Source organism: Dasypus novemcinctus, chromosome 26, assembly GCF_030445035.2.
Source record: "Dasypus novemcinctus isolate mDasNov1 chromosome 26, mDasNov1.1.hap2, whole genome shotgun sequence".
Classification (NCBI taxonomy): domain Eukaryota; kingdom Metazoa; phylum Chordata; class Mammalia; order Cingulata; family Dasypodidae; genus Dasypus; species Dasypus novemcinctus.
In genome coordinates, this window is record NC_080698.1 from 60627498 (window position 1) to 60639932 (window position 12435).

At 46.3% G+C, this 12435-nt stretch overlaps 1 protein-coding gene across 8 annotated transcripts in view; it reads left to right on the forward strand.

Annotated features, from left to right (window-relative positions):
• Window positions 1-12435, forward strand: part of LOC131276066 (NUT family member 1-like) — a 75204-nt gene that overhangs the window by 17004 nt on the left and 45765 nt on the right. For 7 of the 8 annotated variants that reach the window (XR_011647589.1, XR_011647590.1, XR_009183546.1 and 4 more), the window contains exon 4: window positions 4173-4323. Coding sequence is in view for 1 of the 8 variants with exons in the window: in XM_071212269.1 (XP_071068370.1) it covers window positions 4304-4323 (20 nt within the window). In the remaining 7 variants the exon portion in view is untranslated. Of the gene's footprint in view, window positions 1-1801; window positions 1864-4172; window positions 4324-12435 lie in introns of those variants that run through there. The other variant, XM_071212268.1, reaches the window with a different exon arrangement.

The following is a 12435-nucleotide window of genomic DNA, read 5'->3' on the forward strand; positions in this document are numbered from 1 at the left end:
TTTTTATTTCATGTTTTTTTTTTAATTAAATTGTCTTTTTTTTAAAAAAACATACATAGATCACAAAAAGTTATATTAAAAAATATAAGAGGTTCTCTCTTTTATTCTCAGAAGTATATTGACTTTAATGGCACTTTGAAAGATCATGCATTATTGATTTAAGGCCAGGCATGCTTGGAGGAAAATAGTGATTGAGAAGTTGGAAAGGTCATAATTCGGAGATACTGAAAGTTTAGGTGATTTCATCATAGCCTGAGTGGATTAAATTTTAAGTCAAACATGAAGTAATCTACACCTATTAAAAATTAAATTTTCAACTTGTGAGGTAATGTATCAACAGAATTTGTTCCTCGAATTATATATATATACTAACAGCATATATCAAGTATTCTCAAAAGGTGCAGGTAGTAACAATAATTAGTTTAGGCAACTTTTACTACTTTTATGTGCAAAAGATATAAAATCTCCCAAACCAGCTTTAAGTATTTTAATTTCAGCCTCTTTTTTCTTGACAGCAGATTATAATCAAAGATACTACTGGCCTTCTAAATCAGAACATTTTCCTCATCTGTTCAAAAGTGAAACTGTTGTCATCCTAAATTAGTTTTGTATTTGGACTCCCAGACACTTACTAAGCTATTTTCATTCCTCTAAATCTTAAGTAAATCATTTAGAAGTTTGCAAGGACATGGTTAAACTTGTTGTGAGCCATACATTAAATTGTTACTGTAAATTCATGGCTGTTTCTAATAGAAGGTCCTGCCTGATCTGGTGCCAAAAAGGAAAAACATTTCTCTCGGGAGAAGGTGATCCCGAGTGCAGGAATCTTCCCCAAACCAGTTCCTTGTTTGTGCCATAAATCAATCACCTTCTTATTGAGAGATGTTTCTCCTTTGAGGTGCTGGATCAGGCAGGCCCATTTATTGGAAATAGCTGTGCTTTTGGTAACAAAATCACTTAATATTTTAAGTTAAATTGTTGTACAGCTATAATTAAAAAACATACAACCTACTACTGCCAATGGACAGGAAAGAAATTAATATTCACTTCACACCTGGTGATAACAATTAGCATATTTGATTTGTCTGTATGAACTTGATATTCTTCATCAGACAACTTTCAGTGCCTTTTATAATATGTTATATTATCTTGCATTATATTACTTTGTATTACATTATATTACACTATCCCCATGACAGAACATAACACTATATTATCGTATTATGTTATTTATAAAATATATATTATATTACATTACATTATAATTTATCTCCTGTCTCACTCTTCTACAAAATGAGTTTTGAGAGACATGGACCTTCCTTGTCTTTTTATTTTCCTGTCATCCACCACATCCAAAAGAGTTCTTTACATCTACAGTTGCTCAACAAATATATTTTAACAAATAAACAACCTAAAGGGAGGCTTAAGTATGCATAAATTTGTTGATACAATTCATTACCACTTCTACAAAAGTGACAAATTTTACCTTAAGACTGGCATATTTTACTAAAATTTCAGTGTTAAAATATTAGTTAATATGGTATGGTGTCTAAGTCATGCAGCTCTTTCTGCATATAGAATGCTTTTTAAATTTTTAAAATAAACTTTAGATTACATAAATGTTATGTAAAAAATATCTGGTATTCCCATATATCCCACTCTCCCCTCCTCCCATTGCATACAGACTGTTTTAATTTTTTTAGACTTCCAAAGCTGAAACAAATTTTAAGGGAAATATAGTTTTAATAGAAAATGGGATGTGATTTTAAAGAGTTCCTTCTGACTCCTCTAGAATGTTTCTGAAGAGCAAACTACTCAACAGCTTGTCTGCAGAAGCAGGAGAATTAGGAACATAGAGTCAAGGTAGGAGCAGTATCTGTGTTGTCCAGAAGTCATGTGGAGCGCCCCAAGATCTAAGTCATAGTTATTTTCTCTCAGCCAAACTAACTAAAGTCTAAGAACTGACTGTACATTAAACAGAGTACAATAATCACATCATGCTGCAATATTAAATCCAAATATTCAACCTGGAGTGTAATTTTAGGTGCCAGATACAAGACAAAGTCATGACAACCTCTTTTTAGATCCTGATTCTTTAAGCCATTTTGTCACATTGAGGCAGTTTTGTTTCCAAAAGCTCAGAATACTTAATGCATTCATTTAAAATTTTAGAAATAAATAGTATTTTGGCATTCAAGAGGTAGTAAACTTTCTGAATTAGTCAGCCAAAGCAGTGCTGATGCAAAGTACCAGAACTCTGTTGGCTTTTATAAAGGGTATTTTTTTATTTGGGGTAGAAGCTTACAATTACCAGACCCTAAGGAGTCCAACTCAAGATATCAAAGTCTGTTGCCATTCATGGATGCAAGATGGTGGGTGATGTCAGCTAGGGTTCAGGCTTCCTCCTTCCTCTTAAGGTTCTGTGGTCCCAGCTTCTGATCTCAGCTATGGGCTGGGATAAGGCTTGTCTCTGTCCCTGGGGCTCATATCTTTCCAGGCTCAGTTGCTCTGGTCTCTCCTCAGGGAAGCTGTAAACCCTCAGGCTCATCTCTTCCCAGGGCTGTGTCTCTGAAGCACTTTTTCTTCCTGCATATCTGCTTCTGTGTTCTCTTCTGTGTGTTTACTCCCCTGTATTTGACTGAGCACCCATTTATACAGCCCACAGGTGTAGGCTAGCTGTAGGTGCAGACTTAAGCAGAGTCATCCTAATGATGTAGACAAATACAAGCACTAATCTTGATCTTATAACAGAAACATGAAACCTCTGAGTCTAATACAATCTAATATGCCCAGAGGAACAGAGCAGTTTACAAACACAAATCAGTATTTCTTTTCGGAATTCATCACTACTATCAAACTGCCACACTTTCAGCCCGAGACAAATCCAACTGCAGGCAAGTTAGATGTCAATACTGCCTATTGTTTTAATAGACCAAGATCATTGTTAATGTTTAGAAGTCAATTTCATGTAGACCCAGATTTCTTTGGCAATTCTGGGTCTGCCTTCCTGTACAGTGCTAACCTGTTAAGCCCTCCTCCCTTGTAGATGAAATGTTCTCCCCTATACCATACTGCCTGCCCAGGATCTACAATCCACCCATCCATCTGTTTAGCTTCTGTAGTCCTTTAAGCTCCCACTCCTGTAGAACATGAATCAACATACTTAAAAGACAATGTTTTATGGAGGAAAAGTTATTGCACTAGCAAAGAGATCAGCTGGGTTCTAGCCCACCAACCCCCCAATTAGATGACCTTTCACATGGCTCTTATTTGTTTTCAGCTTCAGTTTCTTCATCTCTAAAACAAGAAGACATCTTTTCTATATACCTTCTGTTCTAAAGAATGAGTGAACATAAAGCCTGGAAAGGAGATTTATAAACTGTGAGGTATTAAAAAAATTCTAAGGAACACACATTGGCTAAGACTCTCTTTGCCCTTACTGCTTTTGATGAAGTGTAGTTAGTACTGGAGAAGACCACTCATATTTTTCAAATTAAGCTGTGTGGGTGGCTTATTCTTGTTATCATTCTAATGGGAGAGAGCAATGTTCTAGTTACTCAAGGAAGGCCAGAGTGGATGGAGAATGGAGCGGAAAGGGGAGTGTGGCATGAGTTTGCAGAGGCAGGAGCTGGAACCTGATTATCCTGTGCTTTGCACATCTTAAGAAATTTGGATTTAGGTTTTAAGCATTATTTGTGTTTTAAGAAGAACACTGTGGGCTGCTGTGTGGTGAGTGGATGTTAGGAGTAAAGAGTGTGAACAGAGATTTTAATAGTATCATGTCTGATAAGCCATAGTGGTTGAGACTAGGTTAGTGGCAGAGGGTGGATACATGTAGACATGTCATTAACTGTCAGTTGATTGGCTGTATCAAGGGTGAGGGATTCCTCCATTTTTAAAAATATTATTTTATCAGATGGGGAAGCTAGGAAAGGATCACACCTGTGAATACAGAAGATGAGAGGGTAATGAATATTACTTTTTGGCATGTTGTATTAAAAACACATATGACAATGATATGGAAGCATCAAGGGGACAGATAACTGGAATTTGGGTCAAGGACAGTTGACTATAGATCCCACGTCACAAATGTAGTAGTGACTCTTGATCTGCTGGGTCTCTGAAGTGACCTACTTTTTCTGAGTCTCACACTTTTCTTCTATATAATGCAGTGTTTTATCTAGGAAAACTCGAAGTTATTTGGAAGTCCTCAGGTGGCATGCATGATGGATAATAGCTGTTTTATAACAAGAAGCCCAAATACTGCAAGATCCTGAATCAGCCATCAAAATTAATTCAGAGGATGACCTTGACTTTACTAAGGTGGGCATATGCTTTAAAAAAAGGGCAATTAAATAAAAATTTTAAAAAATGTTTCCATTTATATGATAGGTTTTTGACATTACAGGAATAATCTGTTTGGAGTGATTACACAAGTCCTAAAAGAGGAATCTGACAGTTTGTCCCAAGTATTGTTCTAAAATATTCCAAGTGTTGATTCACTTATAACCATAGCATTTCATAGATTTTAATTTCCCTTTAAGATTTTCTGCTTTAAAATTCCTGTGTATCTTGAGAAACTACAACAATTTGCCCATTTTAACTATTTTTATCATCTTGGGTCCTAGAATCATGACCTGTTAGTTGAAAAGGAGTCAGTAACCATCTGCTTACGATGTAACTCCCGGCTCACCCCACCCAGCGCACCTCCTGCTGCCCTTTATTGCGCTGCACCCTGAGCTTCAGTCTTCTGTGATGTAGAAGAATATTTATCTCACAAGGGGGGGGGGGGGCTGGCAGCTCTTCCTGGGAGGCGTCCCCGCTCCTGGCCTGGGGGGAGCCTCGTGGTGGCCAGGGGCCACGGGGCCTTGGGGGTGGGGAGACGCTCTGCCCGGAGGTCGCAGGTAGGGGTCCCCAAAGCCACGTGGGTCGGGAGAGCGCAGGAGCCCCGAGTGCGCGGGCCGCCTGCGGCCCTGGTGGGGGTGGGTCTCCTGGCAAGGGGTGGCCAGGCGCTCAGCCCCGCTCCCGGAAGCACAGCCGCTTTCCCCAGCGCTCAGCCCCGCCCCTGGCCGCTCAGCCCCGGCCCTGGCCGCTCAGCCCCGCCCCTGGCCGCTCAGCCCCGCCCCCCAGGCCCCACCCAGCACGCGGCGCGGCTGCGGCAACTTTCAGAGCCTCTGGTGTTGGGTCCGGCCGCTGCCCTGGTTCTTGGGCCAGGCCAGGGCACCGCGCAGGGCTCCCCGTGTGCAGGTCTCCCCGTGTCTGGCCGGCGGGCTGGCAGGCAGCAAGCGCCAGGCCTGGAACCCTCAGGTGCGGCGGCTTGCTCAGTCGGTGGCGGTGGGGGTGGTCTGCCCCACGTTGGGCGCCAGCTGCGACGGCTTGCTCGGTCGGTAGAGGTGGGGTCTGGCTGCGGACGAGGGGTCGGTCCAGCTCTGGACGAGGGGTCGGTCCCGCTTGGGACGAGGGGTCGGTCCCACCTGGGACGAGGGGTCGGTCCGGCAGCAGACGAGGGATCGGTCTCACAAGGGGTTGCGCGGTTCGGCTGACGGGGTCGCCCGGCGAAGCCGGCGACGAAGGGGTCGCCCGGAGAAGCAGGCGACGAAGGGGTCGCCCGGAGAAGCAGGCGACGAACTGGGGACAAGGGAGGCCAGGCCCTTGTCGGGGGCTCTCAGGACTGGAGGGCGCACGGCAGAAGAACTACCGCGGAGACAAGGTAAACACGCAAGTCCACTTTACTGAGGGAGAGGCAACAGTTTTATAGGGGCTGGGGAAGGCTGATTGGTCGAAGCCACGCCCTGTTCTGATTGGTTGCCGGCAAAAGGTCAGTGGGCGGTACTGGACGGGGGAGGGGTGGTGGTTAGGGATTGGCTGTCGCTGTTGCTGGGGGAAGGGGCAGGGTTTAGGGATTGGTGGCTGCTGTTGCTGGGGTGGAGGGCAGACTTGAGTTTCCCGCCCACGCCTGGCTGTTGCTGCTGTCGGGGGAAGGGAAAAGGGCGGGCTGGATTTTTCCGCCCACACCTGGCTGTTGCTGCTGTCGGGGGAGGGGAAAAGGGCAGACTGGAATTTTCCGCCCTGCGCCTGTGCAGGGAGAAAGAAGAAGAAGGGTGCCGCCCCACAGGCATCGTGTGGCGCCATCCGGGAGGAGGGGCGGCCGCGGAAGCATGGCTGCCGAGAAGGGGAGACCCGAGGGCACTCTGCGCCCATGCCGAGCTCCCTTCAGGGGTGGCGGTGAGTCCGACCAGCCACCCTATTATGGGGGCAGCGGCTTGGCCTGCCGCAGCCGCTCCCCCGCCAGGCCAGCAAACCACACTTCAGCCCGAGGGGTGACCGCATTTCCCCCTTCTTTTCAAATAAAGGCCAGGATGGCAGCAGTAGCAAATAGCCAAGGCCCAAGAGGCAGCAAGCAATGAGGGAAGCGGGGCTGAAGAGGGAGGTGAGTATGCCGGGGATATAAATGTACAATTTGGGGGGCGGTATCTTGCCGTTGCAAGCAAGGGTGGCCAATGTCCAATTCTCGTTGATCTCGGTGGCTATAAGGTCCATCTGCTTGTTAAAAGTCCAGGGTGACAGCGCGTTACAGGTAGTTGATCTCTTCTTGGCGGCGAAGAGCGGTAGAGGCAGACTGTGTGATGGTCTGGAGGATAGCAGCGGTGAGGACAAGTCGTGTCAGGGCACCAGCGACAGTGGTGGCGGCAGCGTCGGGAGTGGTGGAGACGTAGGCGAGGACAATAAGAAGGCCAAAGTCTTCACGGGTGCGAGAGAGGCCGATGTTAATGGGGCGGGCCGACATGGGGCGGCCCAATCTGCAACGCAGTAGGGGTTCAAGCGAAAAAAGGAGGGGGGCGGGGGACGAGAAAGGACGCTTTGGAGGCTGAGAAGAGGAGTGAGGTCGAGACAGGAGGAAGCTCCGCAGAAGTATGGGGAGCTGTTAAAAGCAGAAACGTTATTAGATGCTAGAAAGCAGGCCGCAGGCCGGGGAAAGCGGGTTGCGGGTCGTTTAGCAGGGCTGGAGCTGCTTGAGAGCAATGGCGGCATGGGGGGCCGTGGTTACAATCTTCTGGGGTGGTAGTGGCTAGACAGATGGCGGAAAATATTATCAAGAAAGCAAAGGTTATGAGAAAGAAATAGAGTATTAAAGGCTGTGGGGGAAGTGAGAAGATCATTTAGAGGATAGGGTTGAGAATGGTATGTTTAAGACAGAAGCTTTGTGGTTTGTAGGAGACTGCTTTATAAACGAAGGAGAATGAGGGCAGTAAATATAGTAACGATAGATAGGAAGATGACAGTGAGGAGGAGTCTTTGTTTAAGGTTCCAATCGTCCGGCGCAACAGTGGCTAGGCCGATAGCGAGGGGTGTTGCTAAATAGACAATGGCTGCAAAGACAAAACCATTTTTTGTTTCCTTAAGAATAACTTTTCTTTAAATACTTAGTAGCATGCAATATTAGAAACCATTTCCTAAAAGCAAGTTGGCAGGGGAGCTTGGTTGCTGTTAATCTTTCCTGTTATAAAATTACCTTTTATTATTATTATCATCAATTTAGTTTTATATATATATATTTAAGAATGACCTTTTGGAATTAGCCATTTAATACCTTAATGTAAACTATTGAAGATAAATTTTATCTTTACAGAACACATTCCCTTATGTAAAGTTATCACAATACCTTTTACACTTGCCGCATGCAAATTAAGTTTCAAGAGTTTATGAAAAATTAGCCATCTTACTTTAGGACAAAATACGTCTTTTTGCAAAACTTATTACATTTCCGTTAGCATTTTTACAAACTTTTAACCTTTTTAATATTCATATAAGTTTTACATTCTTTATATTATCCTGTGAAGAAAAATAAGTTATTCATTTTAATCTAGGCAAGAACAACTTTTTATGAAGACGTACAGTTAATTTTGTTAATTAAGACTTACAATTTTTTTTAACTGTAGATATCTTATTAACATTTAAACTTATGTATTAATATAATAAACTTAAGTATTAATATAAGCGCTTATTTAATTTTTGGCCATTTGAATAGAGCTCTTTTAAAGATTTCTAGTAATTTATATTTACCATCCGGAGGTATCACAATATACGTTGACATTGAACGAACAGACAGACAAACACAGAACAATTACAACACATTAACAGAAATATATAATTTATTTACAGTTGACTCATAATTCTTACTTTCTTGGTATAGCTGCTTTTAAATCTTTTTTTATATAGCATATCATAGATTATACCCTTCAAGATTTTTTCTGGACTTTATGTTGCCTGTAATAAGCCAGGAGGGAATCTTTTACCTTCCTGCTCCACAGCAAAAGTGACCCTATCTATAAGGCGAGTATAGGTGTCCGGGTCCCAAAGCTGACACGTGGTAAGCCACAGATTAAAGGGGAGAAGAAGGTCCCAATATACTTGAAGCTGTTTGAAAGAGATCTTACACCGGTGAGTGTCTAGGAGACCGGCGAGAGCCCGAACTTGTGGGGCTTGCTTAGCAGATAGGATGTTACCCATTGCTAATGGCCTTTTGGAGCCGATAAGAAAAGGGGCCCTTACCTTGAGAGCGCGGCGATGGGAGCCGAGGTGCGCGGTGAGACGAGGGGTCGGAGCCGGTGGGGCTCCGACGGTGGTCGCGGGCCAAGAGAAGGCCCCGACGAGGGGAGGGCGGGACGACGAGCAGTGGAGCAAGGCAAAGGGGAGCAAGCGTGAAGGGGAGGAGGCAGAGGTGAAGGCAGGGGTGGAGGTGCTCAGGCACGTGCTCCTGAGAGTTTTATTGGCGCCTCTTAATCATAGCGGGTCGGTATAAGCCCCCGACATGGAAGGAGAAAGCCATCCAGCGATTCTCCCAGACCGCCGTGGATCATATGAGGTCGCCAAGGTTCAGGAGCAGCAATGCAGAGCGAAAAGATAGGGGTGAGAAGAGAGGAGAGCGTAGGGCTATGGTAGGATTACTTCAGACGTGCAAGCGCGCGCTCCCGAGAAATCCAAGGCTCCTCTTAATCATAGCGGGTCGGTATAAGCCCCCGACATGGAAGGAGAAAGCCATCCAGCGATTCTCCCAGACCGCCGTGGATCATATGAGGTAGCCAAGGCTCAGGTAGCAGCAATGTTACACGAGAGAAGTCCCAAGGTGAGAAGAGAGGAGGGGGTAGGGCTGTGGTAGGATTACTTCAGACGTGCAAGCGCACGCTCCCGAGAAATCCAAGGCTCCTCTTAATCATAGCGGGTCGGTATAAGCCCCCGACATGGAAGGAGAAAGCCATCCAGCGATTCTCCCAGACCGCCGTGGATCGTATGAGGTAGCCAAGGCTCAGGTAGCAGCAATGTTGCACGAGAGAAGTCCCAAGGTGAGAAGAGAGGAGGGGGGGGCTGCCAGGTTATGAAGTGAGGCTGTGGTGGGGTTGCCTTGCCCCACGTTGTGCTGTGGTGGGGTTGCTTTGCCCCACGTTGGGCGCCAGCTGCGGCGGCTTGCTCAGTCGGTGGCGGTGGGGGTGGTCTGCCCCACGTTGGGCGCCAGCTGCGACGGCTTGCTCGGTCGGTAGAGGTGGGGTCTGGCTGCGGACGAGGGGTCGGTCCAGCTCTGGACGAGGGGTCGGTCCCGCTTGGGACGAGGGGTCGGTCCCACCTGGGACGAGGGGTCGGTCCGGCAGCAGACGAGGGATCGGTCTCACAAGGGGTTGCGCGGTTCGGCTGACGGGGTCGCCCGGCGAAGCCGGCGACGAAGGGGTCGCCCGGAGAAGCAGGCGACGAAGGGGTCGCCCGGAGAAGCAGGCGACGAACTGGGGACAAGGGAGGCCAGGCCCTTGTCGGGGGCTCTCAGGACTGGAGGGCGCACGGCAGAAGAACTACCGCGGAGACAAGGTAAACATGCAAGTCCACTTTACTGAGGGAGAGGCAACAGTTTTATAGGGGCTGGGGAAGGCTGATTGGTCGAAGCCACGCCCTGTTCTGATTGGTTGCCGGCAAAAGGTCAGTGGGCGGTACTGGACGGGGGAGGGGTGGTGGTTAGGGATTGGCTGTCGCTGTTGCTGGGGGAAGGGGCAGGGTTTAGGGATTGGTGGCTGCTGTTGCTGGGGTGGAGGGCAGACTTGAGTTTCCCGCCCACGCCTGGCTGTTGCTGCTGTCGGGGGAAGGGAAAAGGGCGGGCTGGATTTTTCCGCCCACACCTGGCTGTTGCTGCTGTCGGGGGAGGGGAAAAGGGCAGACTGGAATTTTCCGCCCTGCGCCTGTGCAGGGAGAAAGAAGAAGAAGGGTGCCGCCCCACAGGCATCGTGTGGCGCCATCCGGGAGGAGGGGCGGCCGCGGAAGCATGGCTGCCGAGAAGGGGAGACCCGAGGGCACTCTGCGCCCATGCCGAGCTCCCTTCAGGGGTGGCGGTGAGTCCGACCAGCCACCCTATTATGGGGGCAGCGGCTTGGCCTGCCGCAGCCGCTCCCCCGCCAGGCCAGCAAACCACACTTCAGCCCGAGGGGTGACCGCACTCAGGCAGAGCGCGCGGCCCCTCCTCAGATGCCCGCCTGCGCCCGGCTCTGAGTATGAATGCGGACCCCACCTGGCAGGGGGGCCTGCTTCGGTCTTTGGCATTTTTCCAGACATGGATAACTTGTTTATTCCGTGAAAGTTAGTTGAATGAAATTACCTAATTAGAGCTGCAGCACTGTTTACACATGTGCCACCTTCTGTTATCCAAGCCCTGGGTGATAGGCATTTGTATTCTTTTCCAGTTTTGGAGGCCATGAACTTGCTGTGGGAATCATGGTACAGCAAGTTGTCTTGGATAGATATCTCAGAGTGGAACTAGGAACAATGATGTAAATTCTTTTTTTTTTTTTTAAGAAACTGACAAAATGTTTCCCAAAGTGGCAGCACCATGTGGCATTCTCACTGGAAATGTATGAGGGCTCCAGGTTTTCCACATCTTCTTTAACAGTTGGTATTACCTTTCTTGCTTTTAGTCATTTTAGTATGGCTATATGATAAGTCAGCAGATTTTAATTTGTACTCCCCTAGTGATGAAAAGAATTGAGTGTTTCTTCTCTGGTGAAAGTGTTATTTACATAGTTTCCCATTTTTAAGTGCTATTTGTCATTTTTTTTTACATATAATTTTTATCGATATGTATCAACAAAGCATACAGTTCACCATACAATCAGTGGTATTTGGCACCATCACATGTTGAGCATTCATCACCTCAATCTTATTAGAGCATTTTTTAAATTTCAATAATAATTTAAAAAGTAAATCCATCACTTCTCTATCTGTGCTTCCCCTACTGTTCACAGCTCCCCTTTTTGGCTATTCTTGCACAGATACTTTTTTTTCCCTCTATAAATTGATTTATGCCCAATAGTCCTCCACAGTGGCTGTACTAGTCTGCATTCCCACCAATTGTAAGTGCTCCTATCATTCCACATCCTCTCCAACATTTGTAGTTCTCTTTTTTTTTAAAGATTTATTTACTTATTTCTCTCCCCTCCCCCCCCCCCACCCTGGTTGTCTATTCTCTGTGTCTGTTTGCTGTGTCTTCTTTGTCTGCTTCTATTGTTGTGAGCAGCACGGGAATCTGTGTTTCTTTTTGTTGCGTCATCTTGTTGTGTCAGTTCTCTGTGCGTGCGGCACCATTCCTGGGCAGGCTGCACTTTCTTTTGCACGGGGCAGCTCTCCTTATGGGACCCACTCCTTGTGCATGGAGCTCCCCTCCTCCAGGGCACCCTTGCATGGCAGGGCACTCCTTGCACGCATCAGCACTGCGCATGGGCCAGCTCCATACAGGTCAAAGAAGCCCAGGGTTTGAACTGCGGACCTCCCATGTGGTAGACAGATGCCCTAACCACTGGGCCAAGTTTGCCATCTGACTTTTAAATAGTGGCCATTCTGATAGGTGTGAAATGATATCTCTTAGTTGTGATTTGCATTTCCCTAGTCATTACTCATATTGAACCTTTTTTCACGTGTTTTCTTGCCATTTGTAATTCTTCTTTGGACAAATGTCTATTCATGTCTTTTGCCCATTTTTTAATTGAGTTTTTTAATTATTGAGTTGTAACATCTCTTTACATATCATGGATATTAATCCCTTATTGGTCATGTGATTTCCAAGTATTTCCTTCTGCTGAGGCAGCTGCCTTTTCACCCTTTTGATAAAGTCCTGTGAGGTGCACATGTGTTTAATTTTGAGGAGGTCCCATTTATCTATTTTTTCTTTTGTTTCATGTGCTTTGGGTGTAAGGTCCAAAAAATCACCATGAAGCACAAGGTCTTTAAGATGTTTCCCTCATTTTCTCCAAGCAGTTTTATGGTCCTTACTTTTATATTTAGGTCTCTGATCCATTTTGAGTTGATTCTTTTATAGGATGTAAGATAGGGGTTCCATTCCATTCTTTTGGTTATAGATATCCAGGTCTCCCAGCATCATTTATTGAAGGGACTTTTTCCCCA